General features: G+C 40.2%; 1 protein-coding gene across 2 annotated transcripts in view; it reads left to right on the forward strand.

Annotated features, from left to right (window-relative positions):
- kdm4b (lysine (K)-specific demethylase 4B) overlaps window positions 1-16800 on the forward strand; it is a 280148-nt gene extending 263348 nt beyond the window's left edge. For both annotated transcript variants that reach the window (XM_055658796.1, XM_055658797.1), the window contains 4 exons: window positions 4184-4351; window positions 6741-6860; window positions 10006-10098; window positions 11984-16800. In XM_055658796.1, coding sequence (XP_055514771.1) covers window positions 4184-4351; window positions 6741-6860; window positions 10006-10098; window positions 11984-12172 — 570 coding nt within the window. In that variant the 3' untranslated portion in view covers window positions 12173-16800. The remainder of the gene's footprint in view (window positions 1-4183; window positions 4352-6740; window positions 6861-10005; window positions 10099-11983) is intronic.
- The last annotated feature ends 2408 nt before the right edge of the window (window positions 16801-19208 follow it).

Consider the following 19208-nt stretch of genomic DNA (forward strand, 5'->3'; position numbering starts at 1 on the left):
ATCCTTCTATTTCTAGGATATCTTCAACATTTGCTTTCTTTTTCTTGTTCTGCTTAATAACAGTAGAGGTTGTACATTTGAAGTATTACTATCCCTAAAATTAGGTGCCAGTTTCTAATAAAATAAACTTCGAAATATTTTAAAAGATGATCAAATAATCCCTTAATCTTCAAATATTCGGGGAATATATAATTATTCTAATTTTACTTCATCATTTTACTCCTGAAATCACATACTGTTCTGATAAATCTTTGCTGTACCTTCCCCATACATACTTTGTAAGGTGTAGTCTCAAAATCTACATGGATATCATTGTGTGGTCAAACCAGAGCTTTGTATAGCTATAAGCATGTTCCAGATGTAAGCTTGTGTTCCAGTTGCAACTACTGATTGTTTTAGGCTATTGATTGTTGTTTGTACCTGACCATTATAATCTATGTATAATCTACATAGACTTTTAATGAGCTAAGTAGGTTATAGCCACATCCCATTTTTTAAATTGATAATCCATATTGATTTATAGCACTTCCCTTCACCATTTCTTTTGGGAGGAGATGCAGGCAGTGCACTTAAATATTGATATCTGGGAGTGCAACGTTCAGAAATCGTGATTAATTTGAAGGGAAATTATAAACAATAATGGTTACAACATAAAATAAATTTAAGTACAGGAAACATTACAAAGTAAGTGGATTTTATTGGCTGGAAGATGAGGCAATGTTGTTGTTGTAAAGATTGAACAATGGTGATCAGCTCGAAGGAAAGAGCATATTATAGGGAAGGATGGGATACATTTTCAGGGTGTGTTCCAGTAGTTTAAGATACATATTTATTATTGGCATATTTTGTGAAAATTCAAGTACAAACACCAGTCTGTACTGTTAATGGCAGTACACTGGTGTTTTCACACACATCTTCCTTCACAAACATACAGTGCCCTCCTTAATGTTTGGGACAAAGACCCATCATTTATTTATTTGCCTCTGTTCTCCACAATTTGAGATTTGTAATAGATAAAAAATCACGTGGTTAAAGTGCACATTGTCAAGATTTTATTAAAGGGTATTTTTATATATTTTGGTTGCACCATGTAGAAATTCCAGCTGTGTTTATATTTAGTCCCCCCCATTTCAGGGCACTATAATGTTTGGGGCACATAGAAACATAGAAATTAGATGCAGGAGTAGGCCATTCGGCCCTTCGAGCCTGCACCGCCATTCAATATGATCATGGCTGATCATCCAACTCAGTATCCTGTATCTGCCTTCTCTCCATACCCCCTGATCCCTTTAGTCACAAGGGCCACATCTAACTCCCTCTTAAATATAGCCAATGAACTGGCCTCAACTACCTTCACACGTGTTTGTAATTGCTCAGGTGTGTTTAATTGCCTCCTTAATGCAGGTATAAGAGAGCACTCAGCACCTAGTCTTTCCATCACCTTTGGAAACTTTTATTGCTGTTTATCAACATGAGGACCAAAGATGTGCCAATGAAAGTCTTAAGAAGCCATTATGAGACTTAGAAACAAGAATACAACTGTTAGAGACGTCAGCCTAAAGCTTACCAAAATCAACAGTTTGGAACATCATTAAGAATAAACAGAGCACTGGTGAGTTTACTAATCACAAAGAGACTGGCAGGCCCAAAAAGCTGATGACAGAAGAATTCACTTTATAATAAAGAAAAATCCCCAAATACCTGTCCAACAGATCAGAAACACTCTTCAGGAGTCAGGTGTGGATTTGTCAATGACTGCTGTCCGCAGAAGATTTCATGAACAGAAATACAGAGGCTACACTGCAAGATGCAAACCACTGGTTAGCCGCAAAAATAGGATGGCCAGGTTACAGTTTGCCAAGATGTACTTAAAAGAGCAACCACAGTTCTGGAAAAAGGTCTTGTGGACAGATGAGATGAAGATTAACATATCAGAGTGATGGCAAGAACAAAGTATGGAGGAGAGAAGGAAATGCCCAAGATCCAAAGCATACCACCTCATCTGTGAAACATGGTGGTGGGGGTGTTATGGCCTGGGCATGTATGGCTGCTGAAGGTACTGGCTCACTTATCGTCATTGATGATACAACTGCTGATGGTAGTAGCAAAATTAATTCTGAAGTGTATAGACACATCCTATCTGCTCAAGTTCAAACAAATGCCTTAAAACTCATTGGCCGACGGTTCATTCTACAGCAAGACAATGATCCCAAATATACTGCTAAAGCAACAAAGGAGTTTCTCAAAGCTAACAAATAGTCATTTCTTGAGTGGCCAAGTCAGTCACCTGATCTGAACCCATTTGAGCATGCCTTTTATATGCTGAAGAGAAAACTGAAGGGAACTAGCCCCCAATACAAGCATAAGCTAAAGATGGCAGCAATAGAGGCGTGGCAGAGCTTTAAGGGCCTGTCCCACTTATGCGTCCTTGCCTCGCAAATTATGCGACCTCGTGGTCGCTTGAGGCGTAAGGGCACCGTATGGCCATGCGGGGCCGGTCCCACTTAGAAGAGCGGAGAGGTTAGGAGTTGTGCGGGGCCGGTCCCGACATCGCGCAGGGCTCCGAAATTCTTGCAGTGAACAAAATCTTCGCGCACCAACGGGCTGTCGCGGAACTGACGACCAAAGTGGGACAGGCCCAAGACCCTGGAGCGACGCAAAGTCTCACCTTCAACAGCAGCAGAAGCAGGCAATCGATCGCCGAACTCAGCCTGGGACTCACGGCCGTTCCAGTCCGGATCCGCCCCCACTTCTAATCCCAGAGCCGGGCCAAGAAAATGGAAGATAGACACAAAATGCAGGAGTAACTCAGCGGGACCGGCAGCATCTCTGGAGAGAAGCAATGGGTGACGTTTTGGGTCAAGACCCTTCTTTTCAGGCTGAAGAAGAGTCTCGACATGAAACGTCACCAATTCCTTCTCTCCAGAGATGCTGCCGGGCCCGCTGAGTTACTCCAGCTTTGTGTCCATCTTCAAATTATGTCGCGTGCTCCAGACAGCTGTGCATACGCAAGTAATCGTGCCCGACCATGGTGCCCTGAAATGTGTGGACTATGTATAAACACTGCTGTAATTTCTACATGGTGAAACCAACTGTATAAAAATTGCCTTTATTAAAATCTGACAATGTGCATTTTAACTACATCCTACAAATCTCAAATTGTGGAGTACAGAGGCAAATAAATAAATGATGGGTCTTTGTCCCAAACATTATGGAGGGCACTGTATGAATGACTGTTCAAGCAACTTGGACTGTTTCATTTTTGTGACCAAAAAATTATTTACCATTTGTATAAACCATAGCTTATCTAATTTGTATGCTTGTAAATAAACCATTGCAGTTGCCGAGGAAAGCAGCTGGGATCATCAATTTGTAGTAGTGGTCACTGTTGATCCCAAGGCACAGGCCATCGATACTATTGACATAGTCCTCATCTGGTGGTTTGTTCTATTTGAATGTTGTAGGTTTGTAGTTTTATAAAGGTTTATTGTTGCACTGGGTTATAAATCAGAATGCTTGCATACCCTTGTGAATCTAAACTTAAATCTAGTTGACAGCTGAGGCACTGTGCCTTGTACCTTTGAACCACATGGAGACAAGAATGGAATGGTCATTGTCACGAGGCTTCACTGCTGCCGAAGTCTCACCGCTGTCAACGGCCCACTTCATGCCTCTGTGGTGTCAATCCATGCCCCAGCCGTGGGCCCCTGCCAAAGGTTCCTTCGGCCGCTCCGCCGACCCAGACTCTGACCCGCGAGGCCAACTCCTTCGTCTGAGCCGCGAGGCCCCGACCCAAGCGGCGATCCGGGAGGCATTAAGACCACGGCTCCGGCCGTGTTCCCAGTCCACAGCCGTGGCCCGTTGGGAAGCGTTCTGGCCATGTGGCCCGTCGGGAAAATGTGGATATCCATGAAATAACTATCAGATCGTGGGATTAGATACTTTAGATGCATATGTACAAAGTGGCCTTAGAAGGGAGAGATAGAAAATGGGCTTTGGAAGGAGAGTATCATGGGAAGAAATCAATTCCTACTAGAGTTTTGAAATGCTTTTATTAGAAATACATTCTTTAAAATCATTGAATTATCAGGTAAAAGTGAGAAAATTCTAAAATGTAGGTTTAATTTAATTCAGTTGTCTTCCTTTTCTTCCCTTTTATTTTTCCCACACCCATAAACTGTAGCAAAACCGGGAAGTTACATCGGTGTCGTTAGGTCAGACGGTCATTGCAAAAAATAGCAGTGGCCGTTACTGCAAGTGCAGAGTGATTGGAACTGCAGCACAGACCTTCTACGAAATCAACTTTGATGATGGATCCTACAGTGACAACGTATATCCCGAAAATATTGTTGTAAGTAACTTATGTCTTTGCAGCTTTTCACTCATTTGTTTGTGTAAACGTTCAGTATATCTGTACGGCGATTTTATAACTAATAGGGTTTTCTTGTAAGGGGTGCATTGACAGCGTTATCCTGAAGAATGGGCATAGTATGACAACATCTGGTTTATCCTTCCCTCTTTACATGTGCCCACTACCTTGCTTGCATCCCCTTCCCATTAAACACCCGCCCTTCTACCTTCTTCATTGACTGACCCTTTAATCCAATTAACCAATTCAGTTAAGCTCACTCTGCTTTCATGCCCTGATGGTTGCCCATATTTAAATTTAAAATACTATTGCTGGACTCATTCTCTCCTTCAAACTGAACTGCCTTGACGCACCACTTGAGTGGTCATTAATGTCACAACACCAGGTCTTCTCTCTAGTTGGGTCTACAGTGTGTTCTTCAAATAAACTATCTCTAGGCTACTTCTCTCCATCTGTTTCCTCCCCCCAGTCTATATGTAGATTAAAATACCTTTTTGACAAGCTCTCATTATTTCATTCTTTATACTTTGTTTACTCTTAAGGGGTTCCACATATATCTCCCACATATTATTCCTTCCCATTTATTCTTTCTTGGCTCTACCCAAAAACGGTTTCACATTCTGGCTTCTTAAACTTAGATTATCTCTATCTCTATCATGTTATGGCTATCATATGTACTCGCTAGAATTTAGAGGATTGAGGGGGGATCTTATAGAAACTTTAAAAATTCTTAAGGGGTTGGACAGGTTAGATGCAGGAAGATTGTTCCCTATGAAGTCTGGTTGGGGGTGTAAATCGCCAAAATAGGAAGGATGTCAACAAAATAGAGGAGTACAGAGGAGATTTACTAGAATGTTGCCTGGGTTTCAACAACTAAGTTACAGAGATAGGTTGAATAAGTTAGGTCTTTATTCTCTGGAGCGCAGAAGGTTAAGGGGGGACTTGATAGAGGTCTTTAAAATGATGAGAGGGATAGACAGAGTTGATGTGGACAAGCTTTTCCCTTTGAGAATAGGGAAGATTCAAACAAGGGGACATGACTTCAGAATTAAGGGACAGAAGTTTAGGGGTAATATGAGGGGGAACTTCTTTACGCAGAGAGTGGTGGCGGTGTGGAATGAGCTCCCAGTGGAAGTGGTGGAGGCAGGTTCATTGGTATCATTTAAAAATAAATTGGATAGGCATATGGATGAGAAGGGAATGGAGGGTATGGTACGAGTGCAGGCAGGTGGGACTAAGGGGAAAAAAATTTGTTCGGCATGGACTGTAGGGCCGAGATGGCCTGTTTCCGTGCTGTAATTGTTATATGGTTAAGTCCAGAACAAGGGATCACAGTTTAAGGATAAGGGGGAAATAGGACCGAGATGATGAAAACATTTTTCACACAGAGAGCGGTGAATCTCTGGAATTCTCTGCCACAGAAGGTAGTTGAGGCCAGTTCATTGGCTATATTTAAGAGGGAGTTAGATGTGGCCCTTGTGGCTAAAGGGATCAGGGGGTATGGAGAGAAGGCAGGTACAGGGTACTGAGTTGGATGATCAGCCATGATCATATTGAATGGCGGTGCAGGCTCGAAGGGCTGAATGGCCTACTCCTGCACTTATTTTCTATGTTTCTATTAAGAGCTGCTTCCTTAAGAATCTGAAGAAGGGTCTCGACCCAAAACGTCACCCATTCCTTCTTTACAGAGATGCTGCTTGTCCCGTTGTGTTACTCCCGCATTTTGTGTCAATCTTTTGTGTAAACCAGCATCTGCAGTTCCTTCAAAGAATATATCTAATAACACTCTAGGTACCCGAGCTTAGTCCGGTCCAAGGATTACCAGCAGCACTGTGGTGCAGCGGTAGAGTTGCTGCCTTAGTGCCAAGAGACCCGGGGTCGACTATGACCAGGGAGGCTTGTCTGTAAGGAGTTTGTATGTTCTTCCCGTAACTTGTGTGGGTTTTCTCCGGGTTCTCTGGTTTCCTCCCACACTCCAAAGATGTACAGGTTTGTAGGCTAATTGGTTTGGAATTGTCCCTAATGTGTGTAGGATAGTGTTAGTGCGCGGCAATCGCTGGTCGGCGCGTGACAGTGGGCTGAAGGTCCTGTTTCCGCTCTGTATCTCTAAACGAAACCAAAATGTGACAATAAATAATACCAATCTTGCCTTTCATCTGCACGACTCAGCTTTAAGTGATCATTGATTATAATCTTGTTTAATCCGATTAAAAGGAGATTATGTTTTAATTAAGGGGAGAAGTTTTATCACACTTTGTGATCAGTTTGAAGCTAGTCCAATTGTCGTTATTGTTTTAACTTAAATTTCAGAGAGGTAGCCTTTCCTTGAGAATGCTGTTCCACATTATGCATTTCTTTGCTCTCTGTACAGAGCAGGGACTGTGTACAGCATGGTTCACCCACTGAAGGGGACGTCATCCAGGTGCGATGGACTGACAGCCGGGTATACAGTGCAAAGTTTGTTGGTTCCCAGGTCAGATACAACTATCAGGTAAGTCTAAATTCATGTATTCCTTTCTGAACGACCCATGCAGCAACGTGTTATGAATGGACATATTCTGCATTTTGCTCAAATATTCCATCACTGCACATTTTACACTCATTGTTGGGGACCCAGGAGACTATTGTAGGGCATGGGCATATTCAATTTAAATTTCTCTTTTGTCTTTAGCTTTCTAGAATTCGAGTCCAGCCACTTTCGGTAATTTGCTTCAGAAACTGTTCAGCTTCTTACTTCTGGTTTTCCATTCTATGTGAAAAATATTCTATTTTCTCCAGCTTTCCTTGCCTTCAACCCTTAACAAACGCCATATACCCAAGAAACATTTCTTTCTGTACATTATCTACCAGCTGTGTATGATTCAGAGATAAATTTTACAGCATACAACTCCTTTAGAATGGGGAGATAAATAAATAGCAGCATAAACACATCAAATCTACAAACAGGTGCAGACCAAATGACACCATGCGCCTGCCATTTAAAAGATCTAGGCTAAATCTTTAACCTCACAAAAAATTAGCCTAGATCTTGTTGAATGCCAGATCGTTTGAATCATTGAATTGTTTAATATCCAGAAACATATTGATCTCTGCCTTGAATGCAGTTAATGACTGAACTCCAAGGTAGAGGACCCAAAAATTGCTCTACCTACTGAATGATAAAATGTCGCCCCAGTTTAGTTCTTTGTCTGTGACCCTTAGCCAGGGAAGAAACCTCCTGGCAACTACCCTGTCAAGCTCTCTTTGCATGTTTAAATGAAGTCACATATCATTCTTCTAAACTCTAGAGGGGAGAAACCGAACCCCCTCAATCTGCTCGGTATGCCAGGCCTCACTCCCTCAGAAGCCTGTCTGGTGAATCCTCATTCCAGTCCTCCTATGATAAATATATTTGGTTTAGCTAAAAATCCAAAGTTGTACAGAGTATTCCAAGATCTGCATACTTTTACTCAAATATTACTTTAAAAAAGACCAATATAGCATTTCTCTGTTCCATTATCTTTACTTTTAGTGAGTTCCATACAAGGATGCCAGCTTCTCTCTGAAAGGCACCGTACCAATTTGCCACTATTTAACAAATACCCAGCAAGTTTCTCTTCTGCCAAAATGAATATCCACACATTGTTCCTCTGGACTCCATGTGCCCCCTTATTACAGGTTCTCCGGCCTTGTCTATGATTCATACATGTTTCTGAGGGACCTCTTTACAAGATTATTACCTCTTCCACATTGCACAGTACTTGATATAAAACGATGACGGTTCCCTCATCAATCATTCAACATACTGATCAAAAAATCCATCCTGTGAACTTTATAGGAATTCATTATTGGTACTAATTGGATTTCCACAGTCTGTATGGAAATTAATGTCCCCAAAGATTATTGTATGACCCCGTTTCAAAATATCTAACATCCTTATTTAAACTGCTTCCTACACTACAACAACTACTGGGTGGCCAGCAAACAACTCCCACCAATATTTTCTACCACCAAAGCTGTTTTGCTGCGTGCTATCCAGTCGGTGAAAAGACCAATACATTATTACATTCAAGCAATTCACAGTGCACAGATACAGGATAACGGGAGTATTAAAAGCATATTTAGAGTAAGAAATGCTATACATTATTACTATCGACCCATCCACAGTGCACAGATACAGGATAAAAGGAATATTAAGAAGGGCACAGTTAGAATAGGAAATGCTGCTGCTGGAGTAGAGATTTAAAAGAGTGCAGCGATTTTAATGAATGCAGATCCACTTCTGGGACCAGTAGGCAGTGAGAGTGGTAAATGGAATTAAAACGTATCTGCCAAGATCTAACACAACGGCAGAATAGGCTCAAGGAGGTGGATGGTCTTATTTGTAATTCTATGTCCCATGTTTTGTTTTTTTAAGTTACATTATTACAAATCTAAACTGTGGGACATCATCTTTATTGAGGAGGATCAAATATGTTTGATGCTTAGAGTGATTTAAAAGACCTGTGGCTTTTAAGAGAAAGGGGTAACTAATGGAGGCACAGTTGTTGCGTTTAATGGTCTCAAGAGAGAATAAGTTAGATAGTGTGCAGGAAAGAATGCTGGTTTAAATCGAAGGTAGACACAAAATGCTGGAGTAACTCAGCTGGACAGGCAGCATCTCAGGAGAGAAGGAATGGGTTGGGTTTCGGGTCGAGACCCTTCTTCAGACTGATGTCAGCGGAGTGGGCGGGACAAAGATAGAATGTAGTTGGAGATAGTAAGACTGGTGGGAGAATTGGGAAAGGGGAGGAGATGGAGATAGAGGGAAAACATGGGTTATTTGAAGTTAGTAAATTAGATGGTGATTGTTCAGTGGGAATGTTTTCAACACCTGGTGCACACTCACTCTAATTCATTCTCCGAAGAAAAAAATACAAATAACTTATCCCAAATATCATAAGGCACAAACAGCAAAGTTCAAATGGAAAAACTATGAAATTCTGTTAATAGTTAAAGGAAGTTTCTCTATCAGGAGTTGAAAGCAAAAGCCTGGTATCAAAAATATCCAGTTCTCACATGTCAAATGAGACTGCCTAATTGATGAAAAGTTGGGCTGAAAGCTGAAAAGGAGCTAGATATGCCAGTATATGTGTTGGATTTGGCTAAAACATGGCCTTAATCTTATCCAGAAGAAAATTGCAATTGTTTTGTTCTCTGCCATACATTTCCTTCAGTTTATTCAGAAATAATAAACAATTGCCTAGTAACCTGCTGCCATCTACTGTCAAAAATTGAATCAGCAACAGCATTTGCATTTGTATAGCACCTTTAATGTGAAGCATCCCTAAATGCTACACCAGTGCAGAATAAACAAAGGATTATCACAGTGATGCACAAAGAGTTATTACAATAGATGGCGAAAAGATTGATCAAGTGGCTAAGATTATAATACCCACCTGAAGAAGACTGGTAGAGATAGTGAGGTTAGGGAGCGGATTCTACAACTAAGCCGCAGCTGCTGGTATGCCAAGATGAAAATGAGGGTGCGAAGAAGCCAGAGGCCATGGAGAGTTATAGAACAAGAGGAGGTCACGGTGAGAAAGAATGATGTGAAACTAAGTTAACAGCCTTAATGCCAGTCTTTGGTTATATGTCTAATTCTTTACTTGTGACAGGCGGAGTTTGAGGGAGGCTCTCAGCTGACCTTGAAGAGAGAAGAGATTTTCACACTGGATGATGAGCTACCAAAGCATGTCAAATTACAACTAGTGAGTTCCAAACCCCCCCATTATATATCATACTGCCCTTTAGCTTGTAATGTGTTTGTTTACAAAATTTTTAGCTAACAGTGGTAAGAATGGTGGAAGTCAATTGTCGAGTGCAAAGTGCTACTACCTAATAAAGTTGGAAATTTTCCCCGTCAAATTGGAACTTTTCTCCCCAATGTTAAGACTTATCTTTATTCATAACTATCTTAAGACTGATGAGATTGTAATTATATTCCCCAAATGCTCTTCTACTGAAACACCAGTCACCTGACGAGGCTAATTTCCCAATACAAGATCCAATATGATCCCTCCTCGAATTGAACTATGCACGTACTGTGTCAAGAAACTCTCTTTGATACACGTGACAAATTCTGCCCCATCTAAGTCTTTTGGACGAAGGAAGTCCCAGTAAATATTGGGAATGTTAAAGTCACCCATTACAACAACCCTGTTGCTTTTATATCTTTCCATAATCAGTCTGCATATCTGTTTCTCTATTTCCTGCTGACTATTGGGGGGGGGGGGGGGGGGGGACCAAAATTTATTTAAAAATGCCTTTATTAAAATCTGACAATGTGCACTTTAAGCACATGTGATTTTTTTTTTCTATTACAAATCTCAAATTGTGGAGTAAGAGGCAAATAAATAAATGAAGGGTCTTTGTCCCAAGCATTATGGAGGGCACTGTAAATATTGTGGCTATAAGAACAGACTAAGTCTATGACCTGTCATTTGCCTTTTAACTCCTAAAGCCTTTCTACAATCTACAAAGGAGTCTGATAAAATACACTCCACTTGTCAGGATGAATGCAGTGCCAACAACATTCAAGATGCTTGACACTATGCAGGACCAAGTAATCCACACTGTCAGCTCCTTATCAATCATTATAAACATTCATTCCCTCCACCACTGCCTTGTGCACCATCTACAAGATACCTTGCAGTTCCTCACTTGGGCTATTCCAGTAACATCTCCCAAATCTGTGACCTCTACACCAAGGTGTTCAATGTCAGTGCATCACCGCCACTTGTAGATTTCCCTCCATGTTTTGCACTATCCTCACTTGGAAATATATCAGATTTGTAGTCTGGGTCTAAATGTTGGAATTCCCTCCCACTATCACTCTGAGAGTATCTTCAGAAGTACTTCAAGTACCACGTTCTCAAGGGCAATTAAAAATGGGATAAAAATGCTGGCCTTGCCAGTGACAACTAGATGCCAAATGGTAATTTAACATTTTGAGCATACTCTATACCTCAGTTGGCCATGGATGTGGAATAACATCCAGCAGTGCTGTGTGGTGTTGCTGAGGGTGTAAAATCAACGGTGTTCCATTTCTCCTTCATACTCTAAAATTTACCAAAACTATATAGCTTTAATTTTTCACCTTGTGTTTGGTTGTGGTGTGCATTTTCAGACTTGGAGAGGTTGGTCAGAAAAGTGTACAATGAATGTCAGATCTGTGTGGCTTACCTGGGCATGTGCATCAGCAGACTGAGGTCCAAATGCCTTGCTCTGGGGTTAAATTTGTCATGAATCATTATTCTTTCAGGAGGCAAATATATTTCAATCAAGATATATTAATCTCAACATACTAAATATCAAAATTTGCTTTTACTTTCATCCATTATTCCACCTGAATATTTTCCCTATGGGTAACATTTAAATGAAGCACAGAATTACAATTGTTTGTTGATAATCTCCTTATCTTTAGTCCGAACATTTGGAACCCATTTTATGGATTCATTATAATTTGTAGTTTGTTAAACTGAAATCATTTGGATTTGATGCCCCTTCAAGGCATCTTTTCACAAAGTGCTGTCTTAGTTTTGCTGTAAAACATTGGATTCACTTCATCCTCTCCCAATCTCGTTGAATTTACAGTCACTGCTAAACTCCCAGCATGAGGAAGTTTTCTCGGGAGAGGAGGAGAAAGATGAAAAGAAGACTCAGTCAACGAACTCTAAGTTCCTCAATGACTACAGCCAGAAAGATTACACCCAGAATCCTGATTATCTTACATTTATGGAAAACCTCTTTCATCCTTCCTACCAGCAGGGATATATTAATTAAAAAGAAAAAAAAAATGTGTTTGAGGTTTTACCTTTTTTGAGGTTTTCAGTGGAGAGCAAAATGTCTTTGTGTTTAGCAAATGAATTCAATTTAAACAAAAAAAAGTTGTAGCAAAGACTCAACAGTAAATACTGTGAGCCATCTTCTACGAAGGTGCTAAACAAAATCAGAAATGAACTACTGAATCTGCCTTGAGGTTTCAATCACATCTCTTGTAAATAGAAAGAAAACTTGTGTGTGAGGTCTGATTTTTATTTTGAAAGTCTTGGGTTTAAGAAAAAGGAGAGAACAAATTGCACCATTTTTCTAGCTTTTGTGTGTTTATCCTCGGCATGTTTGAACCAAAGCAATATTTGCTACTGTTGTAGGATGTGGTAGTGTCGATATGAAGAAAGCCAATGTTACTCTTTTGATTTTGTCCAAACAAGTTTCAGGTACAGTATTTTTTGTTAGCTGAATTTAGAAGAATTTAAAAATGAAACATAAGTAAACAGTCTCTATTTCTGAATTGTTTTTGTTTCCAGTCGGGAAAAATCATTTTAACACCTAGCTGCAGCTAATTGCATGATATATTAAATCCCCAATTGGCAGGTCTTGTGCCTCTGTGGTTCCTTGAACAGAAAGGGATTTATTGTTAATATAGTTTACTGGAGTTTAGATTGAACACATCTTTTGCGTGTCTGTGCATGGAGTAAAAAAGAGCAGCTTTACCATTTGCAAAAGTTATAGCACCTTTTAATTTTTTTCCAATTTGATTTCTGCATTTGCATATTTGCATTATGACTTCTGATTTAGGGTGAAAAGAGACAGCTGAGAAGGGGGCGACATGTGAAAGGAATGCTGAGCCAGTGATCTCAAAACAAATCTAAGTAATATTTCGACAGATTCCAGGTTTGCTGGGAATGCCGAGGCTCTGACTTTTTTTGTCCATTTTTTAAACTAAATATCTAAATTATTTAAGGTCTGCTTCACTTGTGATTACAGCTGAAGCTAAGATAAACTCATGAGAATTCATATGGGTTGCCACAAAGCAAATGCCTAACCATCCATATAGAAAGCCTTGTGTATCCAACCTTCTCTTTGCCCACCCCAGGTTGTTAATGTTGTCTTGTTGTCTGTAATGTTTATCCTTACTATAATTTGTGCTGTGAGAGGCTCAAAACTAAAATATTATTGGTTCTCAATAATTAAAATAGGCACTTTTTTTAAACTTACTTGATTTGTGTTGAGCGACATTTCCTAGAAACAGTTGAGTCGGTTACCAATCTCAAATTCTATTAATTAGAAACCAATATACTTATATAAGTTCAGAGGTACTCTTATACCGATTTTGTTATTGCCCTGTTGTAATTGTTTCATCTCAATATGTTGTTTCATTTTGCTGTGAATGATGGCTCCATAACTGGAGCATTCAAACCAGTGGCTCTTATGAGCAATTTGGAGCAGGTTGAAGTTGTACTGCACCAGTTCCAATGCGTGAGTTAACTTCCCCCTTCCCCTCACCCCTTTAGCTGTGCCATCAGGAAAAGATGGTGGAGAATATGGATTTTTTTTTGGCTCGGTTGGAAGAAAACAGATGGACATAATCTTAACATTATTTTTTACATACAATAGCATGGTCACTAACCTTGCAATGGTAGGGTGGCATAATAAATGGTGAAATTTATGGTTGGAAGGAATTGGAACACGTGTGTGTGAGTGAGAGGGAGAAGGGACTTGGGTCAAGATGATCGAACTGAGTTAGTTCCTGTGATTGGAAGAAATTTTGGTATCGTACACCTGGTGCGAGATGAGATGAAGCAAGAATGAAAATGGAATTGAAAGGTCGTTATTATCAGCAGCTCCAGTTTGATGATCCTGTACAAAATGCATCATGTCACTATTAAATATTTTAAATTATTTCTTCCACAAAATGTCAGACTTAAAACACTATTAATAAAGTAAATTTTCAGCCTTTGCATTAGAACTAGGATGTCTAGTTTAGAAGTATGGTGGCCTTGTATGGAATACAGTAGTAAATAAGTTGTGTCTAGGGTAGATGGTTAGTGAAGGCTGATCTTTGTAATTCCAAGTGTCTAAATTGCGAACCTTTCCCCTTTACGCGACTCAACCAAATTTGGTGAGTTTTGTGTCATTTCTAAAAAGAAATATCCATCTGTAACATTTACCAATTAATTTGTGCAGCTTCATCAATATGATTTTCTATTACATGTGAGCATTAATTTTTTACCTTGTGGCTAGAGTGTCTTACATGGCTCCTCATTGTTTCTAGTTGTACAGGACTCAAACAATAAATAACATTCAAAATGCAGCTGCAAATCTTATTCTTAATAGTTTATATGTTGGGTAATATTAAGCCCCTTCCTGGTCAGCAGCCTTTCTCAGTATCTTGAGTAGTGTTTAATTTGGTTGAATTTATTAACAGTTGCATTAATTGTAATCTAATGAGATGAGAGCACCCTTAAAAAGAAAATGATCACGCTATTACATTGTCAAAAGTGGCCAGGAACCAGACTAACCTTGGCTTCACAGCACAGCTTTGTGTCCTGTTCAAAATTCAGCAAATCACCAGTTACATAACGCGTTTTGTGCACACTTTTACACAATCACTTCTGCTTAGTTCGTTCTAAACTTCAGAGGTTTTGGCTACTGTTCAATGCTGTCAAGAAAGGGGATAAAATATTGTTTTTTTTAAAGGAGAAAGCCATAAAGAGGACCAATAATATAGAGTGTCTGCTGTACCCCTTGCTACCTATTTAACTTTGAGCCCAACATCACATTACTGAAAGGAAGATTTAATGGAGCATGATATGTTTTAAATGAGTTTGATCATTGCATGCACACTGTTTCCCTTGAACGTGACATACCCATACTGCAGTCCTCTCAAGCCTACAGTGGATAGGAGTCTAAGACAGTTTTCCCTGATACCATCCCTGCAGATCCTTCCACACTCTCAGTTAATCTGCAAATCCCCAAGGGGATTTCTAGTGCAATCTGTGATAAGGGTCTATGAGGCTATGAGGGTCTATTGTAATAAACCATTAAATGAATCTGTCTGCTTTGGACTATTCCAGTTTACACCAGACAGAGCACTGGCGCCCCCCTGCAGAACCACCAGCAGTCTTGCAGCCACATGAAAATCCAAACAATAATTAAAAGTTCAGCCAACTGTGAGAAAGAGAGAGAGTGTGATTATATGTAAAATGCCTGAAGGTGAACATTAGAGATGCAACATTTGATTAACTTTTGTAATTGTGTGTTCATATAGTTTGTGTTAAGGTAAAGGTACATGAGGAAGCAATCTTTATAATATTGATGGTACTGTAGGCAAGTATCTCTAAGGTCCTGTTTATCGGATTGCTGAAAAATGTATTTTTATCTAAAAGTGGCTTCCAGTTCAGCCAATTATTGAAGTGCATGGATTGTTAAAACAAAAAAGTAAGAAAACTTGTACACGATATATTGCAGGGTAACATTGGACGAAATGAACAGATTTCAAATCTGCATGTTGTTGTTGGAAGATATTCCCTTTTCAACATGTCAGTGTAGTAGTACTTTGCCTCGTCTAGAATGGGCTCGGAAAGAAGTTGAACCATATGGGCCAAGTTCCATTTCTGGACTGAATTGAGGTAGCTGATCTTAGTCAAAGCACAAATGTGAGATAAAGTTAGATATTTTGTCCATCGCCAGCCAAATCAAATTGATCAAATTAAAGAAATGCAGATTTGAATTTGCAAATCTAAGGAAGTTATAAAAATGAATTAATAATTGGATTACACTCCCAACACAAGTACATTGGATGGCTTCAGCATCTTCTCATAAATGTTGCAAAAAAAAAAACCAAGCGTGTGGAATATTTCTGTTGTGGGATTGTTCTGCATTGGGCTGTGGGAATATGTAACTTTTGCAGCAGCTAGTAATATGGTATTAGGTCATTGGTGCCCAGGTTCACTGGGATCTTTGAGACTTCACCCTCAGTGGGCAAGAATTAGATTCCCTGGTAGACACAAAATGCTTGAGTAACTCAGTGGGACAGGCAGCATCTCTGGAGAGAAGGAATGGGTGATATTTCATGTTGAGACCCTTCTTCCTTGGTGTTCGGGTGCTTTTTGTAGATAAATGTCTAAACAGGATAGCAAAAATTGCATCATCACGAATATTGATGCAGAAGGTATAACTCATGAGTACCAAATGCCTAAAAATGAAAGCAGAACACAAATGTTTTGTCATCAGTATCTGGGGAAACTGTCAAAGACAAGTTGCATAGAATCAATTAGTCAGTGATAATAAGAGCATCTTGCTTTACTCAAATCCCTTTTTCCTTATTACATTTGTGCGAATGTAATCATCAATGTTTTCTGCAATAGTACAATTAACATGCATTTGATTACAAAGAAATGTTGCTTGCATTACATGTCGATTTATTACAACTGTGGATTGCAAAGTACGTAGTAGTGGAGGGTGGGAGGGACTGATTTGCTTCATTCATTTTGCAAATACTGTACATTTTAAAATTTGTAAGTATGATTTAATGGAATTGGACTTGTTGGATTTCAGTGTCTTGTACTTACGTTTTCCTATTGGTTTGCCCTGGGTTGGTAATGAAATAAAAGTGAAATGGCATTGCAGTTTAAATATCTCGGCGTGATCTGTAACGTGGTTTTTTACTATGAATTATTGAGTTGACCCATCCTACACATGCTCAGTAGATCCCTGCATTTTCTTTATAAGACAAACAGTAAAAAAGCTGTGACTAAGATTATTATGGTTAATTAAAAAGAGGTCAGACTTTAGGCACTGAGTAAATTAACAGAGCTTCAAACCAGTCTGGGAACTGATGAGAGTGTAAATCATGAATATGTTTCTTCAATAATACATTATTGCGACATGTGAAATGGTTTGTTTTGTATACAACTTGGTAAAATCATATAGTAGACCTCACTTAGGAAGTACGTAAGTGTTGCCATGTCTCTGGCACTGACAAAGTTACAAAAGTTCACCAACCAGTCCTTTCTTCTGCCTGCTCTATACGTGGCAGCAGGCGCGCCCCCCCCCCCCATCGTTCTTGGCGTGCCCTCCCCATTGTTCTTGGCAGCCCCCCGTCTCCATCGTTCTTGGCAGCCCCACGCCAGGTCCCCACATCGTTCTCGCCACTCCCTCCTGCCAGGTCCCTCCTTCGTTCTCTGCGGACCTCCTCACTTTTTATGTCCACCTAGGGTCTTATCATCCACCTATGCTCTCGACTGTCCTCGGGCAGCGACCCTCCTCGGGCAGCGCAGGGCCGGTGGACGCTGGAGACTGCGGTGAACGAGCCAGGCCAATCGGTTGAGTCCTCAGTCCTGCTGGAGGGCTTGGCCTCGGCTCATTGGGATACTCCCAGTGTGCGATTCACCAGGATACTCCTGGCACGTGGCTCGCCGAGATACTCCGTACACCGAATGTCGATTGGGGGAGAGTCGGTGCTAAAGGCCTGGCCAGATAACCAGTCACTCGAATAGCAAGAGAAGAAACATGGGTACACCTATTGTGGCAAGGGACAAGTGACATTGTTTGACAGAATGATACGATATATTAAGTAAATGTATTAACTATGAATGGATTATGTACATTATGTCATGTTGCAGTGATGTAATTAATTGAATACGCTAGTCTTAGTAACTTATCTACTTTTGTTTAGAGTAGTGTGAGCAGCCAAAGCAAAATGCTTACCAGATACACGAGCCCCGATCGGGTGCTAGAATCCAGAACAAAGATACTGCTGAAGGAACTCGACAGGTCAGACAGCATCTGTGGAGGTTTTGACTCTGCCTCCATCTATGGCAACTCCTGCACCTATTTGTTTTGCGCATGCTGCCTGACCTGCTGATTCCCCCAACAGTTTGTTTCATGCTCAGTATGCCTACAACACTGCTTAATTAATTTCAGATTTACTTTCAGTGAAATTGTTGCTCCTACATCCAGTAACCTGCGACTGTGTATTGATGAGTAAAGATTATTAGCCCAACGCCTTTATTTCTTGGTCTTAGACATCATAATAAGGGGATGGATGTGCGATAACCAGTAGATGGACCAACACCAGTGAGGTGAACATTTTGTGAAATAACACCTCCCTCTTCTCTGCCAACTAATTACAAATGCTTTGAACACTCAGCAGCCTGTACAGTTTAAGTAATGCAGTTCTCCATACAAAAGTAGCTTCTGAATGAAAAGACCCTGCTGATAATAATCTCTGATGTTGCAAAATTGGGTGTACACAAACATGCAGCAGCCTGCAAGCTTACTGATAAGAGCTCCCCAGTGTATTATAACTGCCAGCATATTTCTCTCTGGCAATCAGAGAAAGGCACACTCCCCTTTGAATCCAGTCAGCTGCTCAATATAACAAATGGGTGCAAGATTCGCCCAACTTTACTTGACCCTTCTTCCGCACACATCAAGGACATGGATTAGTGCAAATCAGTGCTTGGTGGTCAGCACAGAGTCATTGAGTTTAAGGGCTTGATCCTGTGCTGTTTCCCAACATAGTGCAAAACAAGAACGTAACCATTTTAAAAAGATTTACCATTGTGTAGCTCTATGCACATGAGATAGTCTTGTCCAAATACAATAGCATACCTATCATCAGTACAGCTGTATACTGACCTAGGGTGACCACTTTTTTAACTAAGTAATGAGATCATCGATTATAGATTCACAGGGCTATGCAGTGTAGAAACAGCCTTTCAACCCAATGTCCATGCCAACCATGTACTCTAACCCCATTTGCCTGCATTTTGCTATATCCCTCCAAACCTTTTTAATTCATGAACCTGTCTAAATGACTTTGAAACATTCTAGTTGTACCTACCTCTATCACCTCCTCTGGCAACTTGATCCATATGCCCACCATCGTCTGAGTGAAAAACTTGCCCCTCAGATATCCTTTAAATCGTTCCCTTCTCAGTATAAACCTCTGGCCTATAGTTTTAAACGTCTGGGGGAAAAGACTGTGACTGTCTATCTATGCTACTCATGATTTTATAAATTCTATATTGTC

This window comes from Leucoraja erinacea, chromosome 29, assembly GCF_028641065.1.
Source record: "Leucoraja erinacea ecotype New England chromosome 29, Leri_hhj_1, whole genome shotgun sequence".
NCBI classification, from domain to species: domain Eukaryota; kingdom Metazoa; phylum Chordata; class Chondrichthyes; order Rajiformes; family Rajidae; genus Leucoraja; species Leucoraja erinaceus.